Here is a 19611-nt window from a genome sequence, read left to right as displayed (position 1 = left end):
TCCAGGTACATTTAAGATTTACTGGATCAAAGCACCTGCATACTGAATGCTGCATTATAATATATGTTTGTACTGTTTTCTGACTTGTAACTAGCACTTTGAGAAGAAAATTAACCTTCTAAACTTTAAAAAAGTACGGCGGAAAGGACAAAAATGCTACTGATAAATGTCTAGTTTCCACAATTGAAGCAAGTACGGTTTATTTTCTGAGATTTCATCCATGCTCATGAGAAAAAGGCTTTTTAACTGACCTGGTATCTGCTTTCTAGAGTGAGTGTGGAAAAGAAATTGCAGTGGAGCATTAAGAGAGCGCACACACGAGGAGGACAAATGCCAAAAAAAACCCCAGTGATTTCTTGAATAAGGCCCCCAGACAAAGCAACAGGCAGAGGCACACTTAGTTGATAGTCAGAAGAATATGTTTAATAAAAATAATTAAACCTCAATTTCCTCTATAGAACTTCATAGAAAGTAATCCAATAAATTACAAATGACTTAAGACGTGTTTTCCTGCACTACATAAAGAATTATTTTGACTACACAGACCACAACTTGCAAATATTACAACTGTCCAATGAAAAAAAAAAAGAAAAATACAAAAACTGACCAGGTGACATTTAGGATATTATCAAGCTTTGAAATAAAAATACAAAACCAATGGTGCTAGTTTTGTCATCTCAGTGATTACACGTCTGAAAACTGAAAGAAAACCTCCCTGTACAGCAGTAGTGTGTTTCGTCATTCCTCTTGCATATTGGTCATGGTTTACTTGTCTGTGTTTAACGTAGATTCAACACTGCTTCCCTAACACTAACAGTGCTTTGGGAGTCATTGTACAGTACAGCCTAAAAGAAAAAAAACAACAACATGAAAATTAAAAGCAAAATGAAAGCAAAAAGTCCAATCTTATGTCTACCATGTCCTAAAGAGGCTCAGCACAGTCATCAATCCATCAACCCATTGTTGTGGGGCAACAAAAAGTAGCAAAGTCATTAGATCAATCACCTACAGCAGAAGTAGCGATGGCTGGGTGTTTGCATAAGGGCACTACAAGTTTAAAGAGAGCAGAGGTGCAGATATACAAAATGACAGTGGCATGTTTAAGTTCATTGCTCAGACATAGAAAAATACTGTACTGTTAGTAATAATATAAAAAAAAATGCAATTGCATTGCAAGCAAAACCCATGACGAGGTCTGTATAATATATATATATATATATATATATATATATATATATATCATAACAGGCATACAAGAAAACCACTTCAAAAGCAACATTAGAAATCAGACGTGTCTTCAGCCGCTGGGCTGTTCATGGTTTCACCCACTAGAGGACGATGCTACAGCAATACTTAAGAACTAAAACAGACTGAGTTTATTCAGTGGGTTTATCCAACACAGGAGGGGAGCTCTGACGTCCCCGGTCCGAAACAGAAACCTCACCTCGGAAATAATTTTTTTTTTTTTTAACATGTGTCTAACAGTCCACTGTGTAACAGCAGTCCTAGAGCGAGCACTGTTGTGCTAGAGAAAATTACAAAAAGGTACTTCGGCTTGAGTTAACTCCAGTGTTTATGTGTGTATCCTGGTTACAGAACATGAACGTGTGCAGAGATGATGGATAAAAAAAAAAATCTAAAAAAAGCACAAGCATGGACACAGAGCACGAATCTGAGCAGTCAGTTTGTCAGACAGTAGTAGTATGAGACAGTGAGGTACAGGATAAGGGCACTTCTACATCTAGCTGAAGCTCCATTCATCAGCGAAACAGAGTCGAAGACTAAGTGAAACACACACAACCAATCTGCAAACTTCCAGCAACACTATTATTCAGCCTGTTGTGAAACTAGCCCCGTAAAATTTTAATACTCAATCAAAGACAATGACAATTACTACAATCTTTGCCAGGATCTGAACTATTTTGTGCTTGTGCCAAGTGTGTTCTGTAAGACTTTGGTAGACAGGTGGTCATGCAACACAAATAACCCAAAAGACTGCAATTTCCTCCAGATCTCTAATGAGACACGTTTGAAGGTCAAAAACATTTCTAATGTGTTTTCTGCTTGTCATAGCTTACAAGATTACCAACATTCAGACTGGAAAGTTATGGAAGCAGTAGAGCTGACCAGACCAGGTGAGACGAGCAGTCCAGCCAAACAAGACTGACACAGTGGAAGCTCTCAGTTAAAAAAAAAAAAAAAAAAGGCCTCTGACAAACATTCCAGCAGGGACAAGGACATTTAAGTACATGGACAGCAAGGAAACACACCCATGCACATGTACGTCTGCACAGTGAAGCCAATCCATTTAGCACAGTTGAGGTAAGATGCAGTCAAATACGCCGGGGTTGTAGTTATATTATCCATGTCATCAAGAATCCTGAATTCCTCCTCTACACAGAGACCTCAGAGGGTCGAAAGGGCAGTTTTTTTGGCACACAGTAAAAGGTTGTTTTCTGTCCCACACAGTTCAAGGAGTTTATTAGACTGACACTGTAGTCAAAATCAACAGATGTGCAAGTGAACGTGTATGCCTACTGTGAGTAGCTAAAGTGCACCTTGGACATGTTGGGACATGTTTGTAAGGTGATGGTGAAAATGAGTTTTTAAAAACGTAAATATCCAAGTGACAAATGAAAACGAGAACCTCTAAAAATGAAAGAAATTACAGCAGACATTAAAATTAAGTTATTGATCCATTTTGAAGGATATAAGCTTATGCTTTTGATTTTTCAAAAAATAAAAAATCCACAGAATTCCTCCAAATCGAAGCCATGTTTAAAAGAGGGGTGATTCAGTTTTGGAGTAAATGCAGAAAATGAACTCTTCAATGTGATATGAAGGTTAAGTGACAGGTAAGTGAGGCTGTGTGAGTTGTGCACTGGGGTGGAACATGGCAGACAGAGAATCTACAGCTTCAGTGACATTCATTAGCTGCCAAAGTTATTGCTGACATATCCAACGTATGGTCTGCAAAGCATAAGTGTCAACAAACCTGTAAAAGTACTGAGAAACCAAAGTTTGTCAAGTGTCATTCTCCCAACCCCCAACAATCAAAATATATTAATAGTACAGCTCAACGAGCATGTTGATGTAGTTTCACTTTTTTAATAAAATTAAATCCTGACATAATTACAATAATGCCTTTTTTTGTTGTAATTGTACATAATTGTGTGGTACAAGTTCACAGAGTTCAGAAATCTACTAAAGTCTGACATGCAAAATGTCTCAAAACAAAACTGTACCATGTGAACAAAAAAACTGAAATTTTATTTCAGTTCCTTTTCAGTCAGTTTTTCCTGTTTTTTCCTGTTTTTTTTTTGTTTGTTTTTTGTTTTTTTAGGTTTTTGTAATCTTTATTACACAACATTTTAGTTAGTTCTTATATTTACATGTAAAGAAATCACAACATAAGTGCTGGAAAATCCATATATATGTGAATATATGTATAGATTTCTAGGCGATACATAAATAAATTTATAATTATATATTCATAGGATCAGTCCTCATCACTGGAGTCTGAATCATCTGATGAGGAAGAAGAGCTCCCAGACTCTGATGAAGATGACTCAACTTTCCCCGAACCTTCAGGACCACTGTTTTCTTTTTGTTCTGTTGACTCATCTTCTTCCTCTTCCTCCTCGTCTTCATCCAAAGCCTCTTCTAACTCCTCATCATCCTCCTCTCCGTCCTTTTCTGCCGCTGGCTGCTCTGTCTCGTGTGTCGATGACTGAGAGAGGGCAGTCGGAGGAGGAAGGGTGGTGTCACTGTTTGAGCTCTGTGTGGCAGACACAGGAAGGTTAAGGCCTGGAGTGAGAAGCATCCCTGGGTAAAGCATACTGGAGAGTAACAAGGGGTTAAGAGACAGTGGGTGACTGGAGGCTGCAGACGCAGCTGAAGCACTTTGTGGGGCGGTGGCAGAAGAAGTAGAGCTGGAAGTGGAGGAAGGAGTCGTGTTCGAGCCCTCTGTCCTTTCTCCTTTGGTGTCTGATGTGTGGGGGGAGGTTTTAGAGGCAGACGGCTCTCCTGCTACACCGCTGGCGGTTCCCTTTGTCTTCTCCTCGGAGCCTCCTGCGCCCTCCTGAGCAGGCTTCCCGAGCAAGCTGCTCATGCCAAGAAGGTTGGGCAATCCAGCCATACCAGACAGCATCATGGGAAACATGGCAGCCAAGTTACTTGCAGCCAGGTTGCTGGCGTCAGACGGCAGCCCCATCAGGCCTGCGGTGAGCTGCAGGGACTGTAAGCTCTGGAGGTTTTGCTGGAAGGCCTGCAGGCTGGTCAGGTCCATTCCAGAGAGGAGGCCATTGGCCAGCAGAGAGTTCAGACCCATTGTGGAGGCCGCAGGGTTGGGTGCTGCTGCCGCTGCTGCCGCTGCCTTGGCCAGGGGATTCTTAGGTCGACGTCCACGCCGGCTCACCTCCTCAGGAACGATAGGTCCCGTCAGGATCCTGTCAAACATGCTCTCTGGGAGGTAACCCTGAAAAATGTGTATAAACAGGATTTAGCAGTTTTACACAGCACAGATAAAGATTTGTGACGGATATAATGTTCAGCTTTTGTTGACACTGTTTAGTCTTCCCTCACGGATATAAATTGGACGGACAAAATATTGGAAACAAAGGTCTCATGGGAGCTTTTGTTGCTGGTCTGCTGTATTAGGTTACACAAGTTTTGGCTGGAACCAACTGGCTGAATATCAACACCCTTGACACGGTTCCAGTCAAAGTTTTGTGACTCACCGACTGTTTGACAACATCAGCCCATTCAGGCGGGACTCCATACTCCGGGTTCTCCTGAAGGAACCGGCACAGGTCCTTCAGAGGAGGTGCAAAGGCTCCACCAACCTACAGGACAGGTTACAGGCAACATGAACATAAAGGCTAGATACATATTTTACAAAATATCACTTCCTTTAAAGTCTTCATTAAAAAGAAAGAAGTACTACCAATGTCTGATTTTCTAGTACAAAATGTCCATATAATAAGAGCTACAACCTAGTTTATGATGGTGAAATTATTTTCCATTAATTAATCTGTAGAGATTATCATAATAACACTTTGTTTTTGTTGTGTGTGAGGACAAACTCAGACCCCGGCCAATACAACACACAAAAACACACCTTGCGCGCATTTCTCCTGTTGATGATCTGGACCCTTTCCTCTCCTGTCAAGCTGTTCACATCAATCTTGTTGGGGTTCCTACAGCGATGTCTCTTCTGCTTTGGCCGACCGTCCTGGAAGTGGAACTGCATTTGCATCTTATTTACCCCCTGAAGACGAAATGGTAAAAAGGTTCATGTTGAAAGAAAATGTCAAACTGGAGTCCATTTTCTGCACAAACTAGCTTTCAGACTGTGCAGCTGGGGCTGAATTTGATTTGTCAGCCTTGTTCTGTATCTGTGTTAAACATCTGCATACATATATGTTTCTCCTTTAGATAACCTACAGCTGTGTGTTTACTCACCATTACCATAACCAAATCTTTAGTTAAAACAATCTTTTTTGGTTATTTTTCCTGCAGCACTACAGGAACCTTTTTCACAATCAACACAGATCTGAGAAAGCACAAACATGACTCACAGGGATAAAGGCTCCTGTGTCTGCCACAAAGCCAGGGTGCTCTTTTAGCCACTGTTCTAGATCTTTCCTCCTGGGGGCGTCATCCCCAGCAAGCCGAGTGCCATCTTTGAGGTTGATGACAGGGACCCTGCTATCGTTGTCTGCGGGGACCTGATTGGAGCTTTGGCTGTAGCCCAGTGCAGGAGCCGCAGCCATGCCCACCTGGCCAATACCACCCCACCCTGGAGGCACCTGCAGATAGATACATGAGCAAAAGATAGCGTTATTTAAATTACAGCTCATCGTATCCGCTGAACATTTGTGGCACCATAAAACCTGACGACTGCTTACCTGATCAGGAACAGCAGGGACTCTACTCTTGTTCATGAAGAGCAGGTCAACCCCCTCAACATTCTTCCTCCTGCCTCTTCGCTTCTTAACCACTGGCTGGCCATCTATTACTCCGTTCAGTCTCATCTGACCAGTAAGATCTGGAGCTGGTGCTGCAAAGGAACAGTTACAGTTTACAGTTAGCTGTGAATTACTGTGTCATTTGTCCTAATTTTAAAAAAAATGTTTTGTTTTGTTTTTTCGAGGCGACATCCTTCAGACTGAAAACACATATTTTCTATAACATGTGTAAACAAAGCCAGCAGGGCCACAGACGATGATGTGTCTGTGCAGTCTATGCATCACCAATACTGCACTTTGCTGCCATCTAGTGGCTGAGGTAAGTTAACACAGGATGGCCTCATTTTGACACATTCTGTACATGCAGTTCTTCGGGTATTTGCTCTGTTTTGAATCAACACACCAGTTTGGAAGCTGCACTGAGGTTTAGTGATGTCAGCCAGGCCTGTGTCCGAGGCGCTCTGCAGCTCGTGAAGCCGAGCCAGGTACTGTTGCTGAGCCTGGGGGGCTTCCTCTGACTCCAGGGGCCTCTTCAGAGGTAGACCTTGTTTTTGGAAGGTCAACTTCAGACCTCCCTCCTGCTACGAAGAGACAAAGAAAGTGTCAAAGATGTCTCAGGATGTGTATAGTCACAAGGAAAACAAAGAGTTATAAACAAGGAGAAACCTTTGCTTATTTTTTTCTTTCTTGACAAATTGTTTGAATGATTTGAAGGATCATAAAGTACATTTATGTGTGATATTTACTGAGATTTTATATTGAAATTTATTTTCAGCCAGCTTTATCTTAATTTATGTAACAGGTATTATCTCACTTATATGGATTTCTTACAATAAGAGCAAATATTTCTCATTTATATTGTATTTTTTTGTTAGTAGCACTGGGACACATGGACACACAGTGGGTAGTGGCTAGTAGGGCAGCGGGTAAAGCCTATTCATAGTTTGGACAGTGGTGGAAAGCCATGCCAACGAGGTAGCTGCTGTCAGCATATCAAGACTTTATCAAGACAAGCAGCAGGTATCTGCCATGGTAAAAACCATACAATATGGAAATAGATCAAAAAGCAACGAAAGCAAGGAAAAAAATGAAAGTATGAAGCCTGCCAAGTTAATAGCCACATTGCCTAGAAGCATATCAGAACACCTACAGCGAAAGTTTCAATCAGATTATAAGCAAGACCTCTTCAGTGTGGAGAGGCTTCAAACTGAACCTTATTATATTCTCATGACTGAGTGATTTTTGCTCATGTAATCACAGCCTCAGAGCCCGATTCAAATTGAGTGTGTGGGAAAAGAGAGGAAGGCTGCTATTAAATTAATTTCTCCTCCTGCCAGGCAGTCAAAAACCACTAATCATACCCAAAGGAAAGAAGGAAGAAAACCAGAGAAACATGCTGAGCACGGCAGCTAGCACTGGTCATGGCAGCAGAAGTGGTAGGGGTCCTACGATTAGGGCGAAGCGGAGGGAGGAGGGGAAGAAGGGAGAAATCAACATACATCGTTGAGTTTTACTGAGAACTCCTTGTTTTCTGCAACATGCTTGGTCACCTTTGACCCCTGTGGCGAGGCAGAGGGGTCCTCGCACAGGCTGTTAGCGTTGTCCAGTAGCTTGGTGGTGTAGAAGGAGGCCACCGCGCCTCCAGGCTCGTAGACCCGACGTGTCCCGGGCCATTTGCCCTTTAGCACTGCCTGGCAGATGCTGTCCAGGCGGTTGATGATCACACGATCCTAAATAAACAACAGGACAGTCAGCAGCACACTCAAACTATTCTATCAGTTTGAGGTTTTCATATTGACTTGCATCATTAAAACTCATCACCAAGCGAAAAAATACTTATTACTTAATATGTATTTAATGATCAAAGGTTCTTGTTTCAGCTGAATACTCCATTTGGTTTAGTTATGTTTCAAATGGCTTGTTATTACATATTAGCAACAGTATTTGCACAGTGGTTCACCTTTGGCCAGTAGGATGCAGCGAGCATGTACCCTCCTCCCTGAAAAGGATGTGAGGAGTTGTTGGTGATGCCGTTCTCGGCCACATGCGTGTCTTGTGTTTCATCCTGTGTAGTGCTCAGAGATGCCACGCTGTCCTCATCAAAGCCCTTTACACTTGTTGCCGCAGGCACTGTGAATGGGACAGGACACAAAGTCAGAAACACGCCTGCAGACAAATATTAAATAAACAGCTTTTTGTTAATGTCACTCACCTTTCTTCTTCCCTTCCTCTCCTTCACTTTCACTGTCATCGGAAGAAGATGAGGAGGAGGACGATGACGACGAAGAGCCTGAAGAACAAGACGACGAAGAGGAGGAGGAGCTGGACCCGGAATGTGACGATGAAGAAGAGGATGACGAAGAAGAGGAAGAGGAGCGAGACGAAGAGCTTGATGAGGAGCCGTCAGAATCAGACTCTGAGCCACGCCTAGTCTCCCTGCGGCCCCTCTTACTGGCCTTCTTGGGTTTCCTCTCAGAGGAGTTGGGCGTGAGAGGTTTGGTTCGTGCTGCCACCATCTGCCTCTCACTGTCTTTTATCTCAGGGACGGGCTTCTCCTCGAGACCTGTGGGAGTGGCTGGTGCTCGGGGAGGACTCCAACTCTCCCCGAGCTTCTCCCTGCCTTCCTCCCCCTCCGAGGCCAGTTCCACTTTGGGTACAACCCCATAGTGCTCCGAGTCTCTCTGGGTGGGTGTAGGTAGCGGAGAACCCGTCAGCACTGAGCTAGCGGCCTGGCACTGAGTGTGAAGAAGCGGGGTGGAGGTACGCGACTGCTGCTGTGCGGTTTTTGTTTGGCTGTAGTTGCGTTGGGCAGCCATGAAGCTGAGCTCAGGGTCTCTCAGAATGTGGTAATCTGTACGGCTCACACCGTGCTTGGCAGCGCCAATTAGAAGGTCACGGTCATGGGTGCCAGCTTCCCACCAGACGGGTAAGTCAGAGCTCATCTGGCACAGCGGCAGGCGCTCGTAGAGTAACGAATGGCGAAGGACTTGTTCTCTCACCTGGCGAAGCAACTCTACTCTGTACAGGGTGCGAGACGCTCGCTCCTCTGTGATGGGCTGGATGTTCAGAGACGGGTCCACCGCAGAGTCTAGAAGAAAGACGAAGAAGCAGGTGTGAGACAAGGTGTGTGAGAGGAAATAAAGACCGCTCTGCAGCTACAACCCAGAGACCTGTTTGTGCCCTGAGTTTAAACATCACACTGTTTGTCTTTCCACAAATTATTAACCTTATCTGCCCCTCTACCTCAGCACTGCTGAGGCAGCTTGTTTATTAAGGTGCTACCGACCTCTCACCAGAATAAAACCATTCACAGCCAGTGCAGGAGTGCAGCACGTACAACACTACATGAAATGTTATTAACATCATCTTGAAAGACCTCTTCACGTCAAGTGTATACAAATAAATACAGTTTGTCTGGATATTCTCATGCGTGAATAAGCAAATAGACTGACCTCCCTCTTTGGGTGGTAGACGACACACCCTTCGGCACATGGCGGTAAAAGCACACAGGTATTTCTGCAGACTCTCGTCTGTCTTTTTGTGCAACCGAGCCATAGCCCTGAACTTGGTCCAGTCGAACCGGCTGAGGTTTGGGTCAAAAACAACACCAAAGGTGGAGACCACGCGGTAGAAGTCAGCCTCTTCTCGCCTCGTCCATCTGAGGAAAGTGAAAAATGTACACGTTTGATATCCTTTCTGACAGAACCACAAAGAACCATTTTTATTTTGCAACCACAGAATGATCCGCCCTGTGTTCAGACCTTTGTTGCCGTTCAATCTTAGCAGCCATCTTGGGGTTGAGAGTGTCGTTGAGTGTGGGGGGTAGCGGGCAGAGTGGAGCAGACAGTACCATGGTCTGCTGGGACTGAGACTGAGTCTGGTGGATTTGGAGGATCTGCCGGCTCTTGGTGAAGCGCTGAGAGGCTGTGATCAGACGTCTCAGTCTGGCTGTCAGCACAGAGGACGAGGGCCAGTAGATAGTTTCACCTTCTGTCACAGCGACTGCATCTGAATCAGAGCGACATACAGTACAAAGAACATTCAAATTCCAAAAATCAGTGGCATTATTTTCCAATTTTGTTTTGTCATGAAATTATCGAAAGCATGTTGTACATGTGTCTGTTTCATCCTAGCTTAAAATTTGGCTACTTTTACAGATTTCTGACGCCTGTGGGACGCTTGTATTTATAATCTTGATAATAATAATTTGCTGTGGATTACAAACATCTAATACGCACCTCCGGCGTTGTCAGTGACAACCAAGTCTCCAGGGGAAGAGGCGTCATCCTGCATGAGAGGACAGTGTGTGTTTATGTCAGGACAAATGCCTTATAAAGAGGGCAACATGCACTTCATCAGGTCATTGTTGCCCTTACCTCCATATCGTCCTTAATCAGGGCTGGAGCCGGCTTGTACTCGGGATCATCTACATCACTACACACACACACACACACACACAAAGACACAGTTTGTCATTTTTGCAGTTGACAACGTAGCTGACACATAACAAAGGCCACATAATGTTTTTTAGGCTCAGGACTCGTGTTTGTACCCACCCATCCATGAAATCATTGCCTCTCTGTTCGGCAGCGATGGCCTTCTCATCTGGTCGTCCCACACGCTCTATGAAGCACAGGGTAGGGTCTGCACGGATAGTGTTGTACTTCTCATAACCTGAGAGCGCACAGCAGGGCAAGCAAATACCAAAGTTAGTAAATAATAACGTGGAAACTCCTAGATAGGGATCAGGTAATATACTCAAGCTGGATGATTTTCCACAAGCACCTGATATCAATGGAAAACACAGACACTAAAATAGTGAATCCAAAACGATCAGTTCGAAGTCGTAGAAGAACATTTGACACTAGGACTGCTGCATAGCAGTTTGTTAATGTTTTGTGTCAGGTACTGACCATTCTGCCTTTTTGTAAAGTGACCACAGATGCTTTGAAAATGCGGTTGAGACTAGTCGAGTTTAACTTTTACTTTTACTTACATTTGAAGCATGTGTTTTATCATTTGGATTTCCTTTTTAAATAAAACAAATGTCACAGAAGCTGAGTTTCTTACCATGCTTAAATACACCGAGCAGCAGACACTTGTCAGAGATGGCATCCCACCACAAAGCTGGCAGCTCAGAGTGGTCAGGATCTGGCACCCAGATCTTTATCTCACTAAAGAGAAGGAGGAAGAAGAGGAGGAGGTTAAGGCAGAGACAGATATTATGTGAGGAATCTTACTTAATTTACTGATATCCATCTTTGACTTCAGTTTGTGTTAAGAAACAGTTCCTCTATTGCAACACACCGTGAGAACAAAGCTAATCTATGCAAAATAATCATGGCAGGAAGCTCTGGTTCTCAGGACCCAGAGCTCTGCAGATGTGTATCCTTTTATTTGAAAAAGGAAGATATTGAAAACCTCCTCTGTTTTTTTAACATACTGGCTAACCTTGTTTTCTAATCTGCTCTCCTTTTTACCGTATCAATTTGCTGTTAATACAATCACTTCTAAATGCTCCCCATGAAAGCTTTTATTGTGAAACAACAAAATGACAATTATGAAACAGTAAAAGCCTCCCTTAAGTTTCAATGATGATGTCCTTGTTAACCATTTTCAACAGTGCTGTACGGTCGGAAACAGAAAACAAACTGCCCATCTTTCACCAGGAGGTGGAGCTCTGCAACCTTCTAATTCATTTGGCTGATGAGTCGTTTCTTCCTTCAACAGGTTGATACCATATGCTAATGACCACACTCGCCACTCAAGGAGAAAAATGTCTGAGGCAGCTATTTCACCTTGATATGGAAACTACCGTTGCCAATAATGTTGCATTAAAGCTGCTTAATCCATCTGTGTAAATCATACTATTCCACTATATGAGCAGGTCATTAATTGCACTGTACTGTGTCAGTGTGTAAGGCACATCTACTGTGTTGTGGGAAATGTATTATATTCGTTGAATAAAGTGATTGTGTTTCAAGAGTCTCAAGCAGAACAAAAGGAAGCGTCATGTGAGGTAAGGTAACGTCTGAGTAGCTCACCTTGAGTCCACGCCGTCCAGCACTTTCTGGGCCTGGCTTCCTATCACCTCTTGTTTCAGGTAGTAGAGCATTCTGACCCTGAGCAGCACCCTGCACAGAGAAAACCCACTGGTCACAACAAAGCGCTGACCATGCACAAACGCTGAGTGAGCAGAACCAACACACACACACACATACACACCGACAGCAACTGGTTGGAACACAATGCAAATGAGTGAAATGTGTGACAATCCAGCTGCAACCCTAAATGTTCCCGTGCCGTACGCTGCAGCGACAGCATAAACTCTAATGAATTTATGTGCAATCCATACAGCTGTATTCTTTATTGTGTATGTGTATTCAGCTTTAAATCATTAGCTGTACAGAGCAGGACACACACACTTCATGATTCAGACCAGTGTACACCACAAAGCCCGATCAATTAACTCGGTGAATGATTGTTACACCGAAGTCGACATTACTGATAGACCTCGCAGTGAGTCGTGAGCAGCTCCACAGCTACAGCTCTTGAGGACTGAAGGAACAGCCGACAGTCTCCCTCCAGTCGTCATGTGGTCGTGCTCTGGCAGTAGATGAAGGCTGGGAAGCTTAGGCTGACAAGGTAGAGAGAGGCTGACTCACAGGGGAGACATTAGCTCTGTGATGCATGATCACACATCACAGCCAGCAGGCTTTGAGAGACAAGTGAAGTGGTGGGAACTGTAGTGCGCTGGTGTGCCAGGCTGTAATGTCTGGTATGCCTTGAGATTTGCTTCTTGTTAAAAAAAAAAGCTGCTCTGTGTAATCATTTTGTCTGAACACGAAATGTTTTTAAATTCCATTGAGTAATGTTGTTGCTGTTGGACAAAATGTGATACGGAGGGTTTTAAGGATTTCTGGCGTGAGAGGAAGATTCTCTGTGGAGTATGGCTATGGAGTCATTAGCTGTCTTACAATTTTTATTTACAGAATGGTTACACCTCAGAGGATACAGTCCTTTGACATTGTCAAATGAGCAGGGAAATTTAGGAAACATCCAAATTGGCACATCCGGCTTTTCTGAATGAAGACACTTTTTAACTGGATTAATGCAAATTAGACAAGAAAAATAATTAACTTGCCAAGCGCCTGTAAATATTTAACTCAATCTCACATTAGCATGTAAGCACAACTGTGTAGCGCCTGTAGCCAGACTCTTGTTATCTGAACAATGTATCTGCAGTCTTTTAGTTCTTATTCTTGAGGTATGATATAACTTTCAAAGAGGTAGGTGGTGTCACAGGTTACTTAGTGGTGTTATTTCATCACTTTTAAAAATCAGATTTTCACAAAGACTTCTATATTAATCCATCAATTGATGTAGACCTGTGGCCTCTTCTGCCAGAGCTTCTCTACAGCGCTGCTCCTCTTTCAACAGCACTGAAAGAAATGTGGACTGCCGCTATGAAATATATCATACCGGGCATTCAATCTTTCTTACGCTGCAGTTCAGCTAAATATTGTTATAAATGAGCCCAAAATCCTTGCTCTATTCACTGACAGGAACAGGAAAAATGCAGGGCCCTGAGGTCTGTCTGTCTCTCTGTCAGGGTGATAGATGTCTGTGGTGACCAGTCTGGACTTGTAGCTCTGGTAAATCAAACTCTTGAACTTCCTCCCTCTCCCTCCTCCACCCTCTACCCTCCTGTGTGACTGCACCCGCCCAGGAGCAGCTGCTGCTTCCTGTGCCTGTCAGCACAACCCTTCATCACTCTCCTTATAAGCCTTTGTTAGTCTGGTGTGTGTTTGTATGCGTGTGTGTGTGTGTGTGTGTGTGTGTGTGTGTGTGTGTGTGTTTTAGTGCGTGCAAGAGATGTGGCTCACTTAGAGAGGCTGCACAGAAGCACACAGAAACACGCACAGTCTTTGAGAAGCAAGGAAGCCAAGCATGCGTGAGATGAGTGGCATGTAAAGAATCCCTCATGGTCTGTTCACAGAAAATCCTTCACAAACCAGCGTAACGGAGATACATGGTCACTGATATAATTCTGATTCAAAACACTTTTTAACCATTTTATACACTTTCAACACTGCATCCTACATGCCAAAGCAGATTTAGTGGTCACTGTGTGCAGTAAATAATATAACACAAGAAAAAGCACAGGCAAACTGTCTAAAACAAGAACCTGTTGGAAACGCTCAGAATCATTTCCCCACTACTTCCTATAGTTCTCATTTCTGTACCTCCGTGCTACATTTACAGTACTGTTGAGGAAGCCATCGAACGCCCCCACCCCCGCTTCCACCCACTCCTCACCCCAACAGTCACATTCCAGGTCCACGGGCTGAAAACGCAGAAGTCAGCAAACGCTGCTGACTGCGTGTCCCCATTTGCCCGGCGTGTCACACATCAGACAATCCCTAGATTCAGCACAACTGGACCAGGAAACAATGGAGAACTTTCTATGGAAGCTTCAGCGCTACGCGTCCAAAGCCCTATGCACACAAGTCCCCCTTTTAAAAAGAAGCAGCCGTCTATTTCGCTTTATATCTCAGAGGGCCGTGTTTTGATAGCAGCCATCTTTTTCCCGTTGTCTGTAAATAAAAAGAGATCTATGACGGCCATTAGCTGCGGCTGAAGTCTCGTTAAGAATCATATCAGTCAGCCGGTCCTGATGTGATGCACGTCCGCTAATGAATCAGACGAATGTCAGCTCCGATAGACGTTTTAGCGACTCATAATTACTGTGGCTTGATGGTGCCACAGTTCAAATTTGAGCCATGTGCAGATTGTATTTCCATACACTTAGGCTTCATTCTATTAAAAATAAACTGATACAATCTGTGCTAGAAGAGAATAATGACCACCTGCCAGTTGCTATAATAGCACAAAAGGTTTAAACACAGACACACACACGCTCACCCACAAGAGATAAAACAACTAGACGATGAGACTATAAAATAGACTATTAGTCACCAAGTGCACTCCACGAAAGTTAAATGCTGAAAAACATTACAATTGTCTCTTTCATCTAATAGCACTGTTTTAGATGGTCATAAATATGTATTATTTGTCTCATGGTTACTATTACTGAATGCTTATAAACAGCTGCTTAGAACTTTAGAAGTGACTGGTTTCTTATATAACACCCCTCTTATAATTTATATAAACTACACTGGAATAAGGTGTCAGCTACAGGGACAGGGAAACCTACTTGTTGCAGTGGTGTTTGAGGTGTTTCTTGTAGCCGTCGTCCTGAAGCATGTGCTCTGGGTTGTGCTTCCTAAGCCACTCAGCTTTGTGGATATCAAAAGAGCTGGACTGGGTCTTCATCTTCTTACCCTTTCGTCCTCGTGGGACTGGTGCAGACAGACCTAGTTGAACAAGAGGAGGTTGAGAGTCACAGGTGTGGTAGAGGAACTGCAATAATTTCCTAAATCCCCCATAGTCTAACCTCTTCCTGTGCTACTATCTGATGTAATAAGGCCACTTAAATATAGACTGGAAGTCCTGAGACTTACCCAGGTGATTCTGGAGCTCCTTGGTGCGTCCGTCCTCAGTCGGTGCGATCAGGTCCCACATGAAGCTTTTGATTTTGTCATCTCCACGGTAATGAACAAGGCAATAAGACAGCAGAGCCCTGCAGATGGACTCCACATCCCACTCTGTTAGCTGCTTCTTAAAACGCCCATGGTTGAGAATATCCTTCCAGCGACCCCATCTGGACAGCAAGAGGGAAAAGCCAAACTTAAGTATGAAGCACTTGTCAAATAAACGTTTAGGATCCTGTTTAAAAACACCAGTTTAGTTCTATTATTTGAGTCCTCTCACCCATAAACAAGCAGGTTCTTCTCTACTCTGAAACACTCTGTGCGTCCATAGCTGTTGAGGCGGTCGTGGTTGCGTCTGAGCTTAGGTTTGGACTCATCGTTGTCGCTTTCGCCCTCTGAAAGCTCCGCCAACTCATCCTTGGTGGCACTGAACGGCCTTGTCTGCTTTCTGACACGAGGAGTGTCGATCACCAAGCTGTTCTGTAAAGAGGGAATGGAGGACAAAACAAAATTTCAGCACAGAACTTTCCAAGTAAAACAGATAAAAGCTATATAGACTGCAACTCTACGAATTATTGTTTTATTCGTGGTGTAGTACATACTCTGCCGTTGACCATTTCCATATCGATGTCAGCCTTTTTGGCCCATTTGTCCCAGAAGTTGGGGTCATCCAGAGAGATATCTGTGCGGTTTCCGGACGCCACAAAACTAGCCTGAAAGCAGACATCAGAATTATATCCATCCATAACTATAGTTAAAAACCAAATATCAGCAATTAGAGTACATGTATTTACCTTAGCAAAGGTGGATCCTCGTCCCTCAGACTCAATGGTAATGGTCTTCGTCCTGCGCTGGAGGATCTGGTCAATGTCCTCCTCACAGAATTTGGCCCCTTCATCCTCCTCGTCCATGATAGCCCCATAAGCACCACGTCGCAACAGATCTTCAATCTCCTTCTTAGACAGCTGCTGCTGCACTGCCTGAGAGGTAAAATGTAAATTTAGGGTCAATAAATTACATACAACAAATATAAATAAGTTGCTACTAAACAGTTTAGAAAATGGACTGACTGCAAGATTTAATAATGCACAACACAAAGACAACTTCACAATATATAAAAAAAGAAGAAGTCACAGTCAAAAACACATTATTACATCAGCAGCCTTTTATCTAAACCCAGCAGTTGTTTATTATACATATGTATGCATATATATAAGTCAGAGTCAGTTGTGGAGTCAACTTCCTTATCCTTAAGATAATTCTCAGAGGACACCAACTGCAGATTAACATCCACCTACACACATCACATGCTGTTGACACACTCCCTCACAAAGAGATTAGACTCTAATAGGATCGGTTACACTTCAAGTGGAAATTTTAAGAGTGAGCTCCAAGTTTTTGGGTTTGTGAACAGTACTTTTTTCTTTGCTTGGCATCTTCTTGTTGTCTGCCATCTGTTTTCCTTTGATGTCATCCAGGACTGATTTTATTAGAAAGTGTCGACTTTTGTTATTGTTGGAAAGACAATTGGAATAAATCTTTTGATTTTTATTTTTTTTTTAATGCCTGCACTCATTCTCACACGATGACACCAGGAAAGTTTCAGTTAGTGAGTATGAAAAACAGGTTTATCTGCTTGTCTGATTAGTTAACTGTCAAGTAAATACTTCCTTAAATTACCTGGATTTTAAGATTTGTGTCTACTTAAACGCCCAGTGTGTAATGTTTAGAGGGCTCTATTTATGGAATATTGAATGGAATTATTATACAACTATGTTTTCATTAGTATGTAACCACCTGAAAATATGAATCTTTAGGTTTTTATATCTTTAATATCTACAGATGCTGCTCAGTCCTTCATGTTGAAGCATCATGTTTCTATGGTGGCTCAGAATGAACAGACACTGGTCTAGATAGTTAGCCACTATAGATTTTCCTACACAGCCAGATGCCACTAAATCTTTCATACTGGACCTTTATGTGACTTAAACTGAATAGGAGAACAGGATGGATATGCTGAACTAATAAATAAAAAAAATAAAATAAATGTTTTGTTTATATCACAATTTAAAAATTGTGCGGACACTGCTCTATAATTATCCCAGTGCCACACAAAGTATTTGCCGTTTCCTGCTAATTTCTGAAAATGATCTGATGATTAGATTGTTGAACTGAAAGATTTCATGTCCAGCCAAGGTCAGCTTGTGAAACTGATGGTAGTCATCAGAAGCACTGTCTGAAAATAAACACCCCTCTTTGAAATGGAACTGGACATGATTTACAAGACTAAATGATTTAATTCCCCATTTCTATTCCAGACCATTTGGATAATTCTCAAACTTACCCCTCCCCCGGCGCCTCCTCCAAGGCTGTTATCTCGGCCACTCATGCTCTGCAACACTGCTTTGTCCAGGCCCAGCTTGAGGCTGGCACGATCAAACATTTCTCGCTCGTACGAGTTCCTGGTGATCAGACGGTACACCTTCACTGCCTTGTTCTGACCGATCCGATGGCAGCGAGCCTGGGCCTGTGAAGGGCAAAAAGAAAAATGAGTAAAGTGCACTAAATGTAAAAATACGAGCTTTAGTACTCATATCTCTAGTTTGTCACCTCATCTTAAATGATGATAACTTTAAAAGTTAAGTGAAATGTGTGCTTGTTCTTGATTAAACACAGTGTAAAGCACTTTCCATGGTGAGGAGACTTGTTGGCAGGTGTTTACATGAACAGATGTCACACGAGACTGCCAAAATGATTTAATGCCTAAACATTAATGCTACAAATCTGCAGCAGCATGCTTCATCTGCTGCTAAGCAAGTGTGTGTGTGTGTGGTTGTCATGTACCTGCAGGTCGTTTTGTGGGTTCCAGTCAGAGTCAAAGATGATGCAGGTGTCTGCTGCTGTGAGGTTGATCCCCAGGCCACCAGCTCTCGTACACAGAAGGAAAACAAAGCGTTCCGAGTCGGGCTTACTGAAGCGGTCGATAGCTGCCTGCCGGAGGTTCCCACGAACACGTCCATCTATCCGCTCGTACAAGTACCTGCAACACAAAAACAATGTATGTAAATATAAGATACTTGCCTTGAGCTTGAGGTAAAAGTTTATTTAGACATTTAACTTCTAGATTTTGGTCATGTTTGTGTTTCTCTGAGGACATTTAGTGAAGTAAGCTGGATTGGTCCTTCATATTTATGCAAAACTACTTTTATTTTGCTTCCCTTCTACACTTGGGAAACAGTATCCTCAAAGATAAAACTGTTTCTGCAAGGAGTGGTTACACTCTTTCATCTTTGTGTCCATTCCCATCCCCTCCCACAAGCCAACCCCCTGCCCTCCCCATGGGAATCCACTTCCAGTCAGGAGAAGCCTCACAGAAACTCCTGCTTCTAATGTGGTGGAGCCCTGCGGGCTCCTATAACCTGCTGCTGAACCCTGTCTGAGGTCTGTGCTGCACACCATCTCACATGTTTACAATAGTTAAGGGTTTGCTCCAGCTGTTGGTGGGAAGCCAAAAGAAAGCGAGAGAGAGAGGCTGAAACAGAGGCATGAGAGCAACAAAAGGATAAAAGGAGGCTCAGCCAAAAAAGAAAAGTGAAATGGAAAAGGAGAGCAGAAGAGCAGACAGAAGCAGAAACTCAAAACCTTATCTGTAATTATTAATTCCTAAATGCTATTAAATTCTAAACCTAATGACCAGTTCTAAAAATTCCCCCATGATCTTCTTCCTAAGTGTTTCTGACCACTCACTCCATTTTCCCCTTTTTATGGGACTGAAGACACTGCTGACACAGACAGAACATGACACTCACAGAGAGTGCCAAGGTGAGAGCTTCTATTTTCATTCTCAAAGCAATGTTGTACTTTGGCAGAACGTTAGATCGTGCATATAGTAGATTTATGAATGTGATACAAGTCCAAATATTTGTCAATCACCTTTATCAGCTGCTCTCTGCCCTGTGGACTCCCTCATTCCCATTACAGGTTTAAAAATGACACATTTTGCACAGCAACAGGAAAGAGGCAGATTGTGCCTATATACATTAACACCTGAAATCCTGTGAACTTTAACACTGAAATCATATGGTGGA

General features: G+C 43.1%; 1 protein-coding gene across 7 annotated transcripts in view; it reads right to left on the bottom strand.

The window, feature by feature from the left end:
* Positions 1-401: 401 nt before the first annotated feature.
* Positions 402-19611, bottom strand: part of chd9 (chromodomain helicase DNA binding protein 9) — a 69277-nt gene continuing 50067 nt past the window's right edge. For 4 of the 7 annotated variants that reach the window (XM_027281466.1, XM_010729623.3, XM_027281468.1 and 1 more), the window contains 23 exons: positions 18368-18563; positions 17868-18050; positions 16318-16503; positions 16126-16236; positions 15804-16003; positions 15494-15693; positions 15187-15346; positions 12014-12103; positions 11040-11143; positions 10526-10643; positions 10346-10403; positions 10208-10256; positions 9731-9977; positions 9422-9627; positions 8182-9057; positions 7930-8099; positions 7469-7699; positions 6373-6550; positions 5910-6061; positions 5580-5810; positions 5120-5269; positions 4740-4844; positions 402-4477 (listed from right to left, as the gene is read on the bottom strand). In XM_027281466.1, the coding sequence (XP_027137267.1) occupies positions 3500-4477; positions 4740-4844; positions 5120-5269; positions 5580-5810; positions 5910-6061; positions 6373-6550; positions 7469-7699; positions 7930-8099; positions 8182-9057; positions 9422-9627; positions 9731-9977; positions 10208-10256; positions 10346-10403; positions 10526-10643; positions 11040-11143; positions 12014-12103; positions 15187-15346; positions 15494-15693; positions 15804-16003; positions 16126-16236; positions 16318-16503; positions 17868-18050; positions 18368-18563 (5179 nt within the window). In that variant the 3' untranslated portion in view covers positions 402-3499. The remainder of the gene's footprint in view (positions 4478-4739; positions 4845-5119; positions 5270-5579; positions 5811-5909; positions 6062-6372; positions 6551-7468; positions 7700-7929; positions 8100-8181; positions 9058-9421; positions 9628-9730; positions 9978-10207; positions 10257-10345; positions 10404-10525; positions 10644-11039; positions 11144-12013; positions 12104-15186; positions 15347-15493; positions 15694-15803; positions 16004-16125; positions 16237-16317; positions 16504-17867; positions 18051-18367; positions 18564-19611) is intronic. The other 3 variants (XM_019274303.2, XM_019274304.2, XM_019274305.2) reach the window with 3 other exon arrangements.

The sequence above is a fragment of the Larimichthys crocea genome, chromosome VIII (assembly GCF_000972845.2).
Source record: "Larimichthys crocea isolate SSNF chromosome VIII, L_crocea_2.0, whole genome shotgun sequence".
Lineage (NCBI taxonomy): Eukaryota > Metazoa > Chordata > Actinopteri > Sciaenidae > Larimichthys > Larimichthys crocea.
The sequence above is the reverse complement of the archived record's forward strand: the minus strand, read 5'-3'. Positions and strand labels throughout refer to the sequence as shown.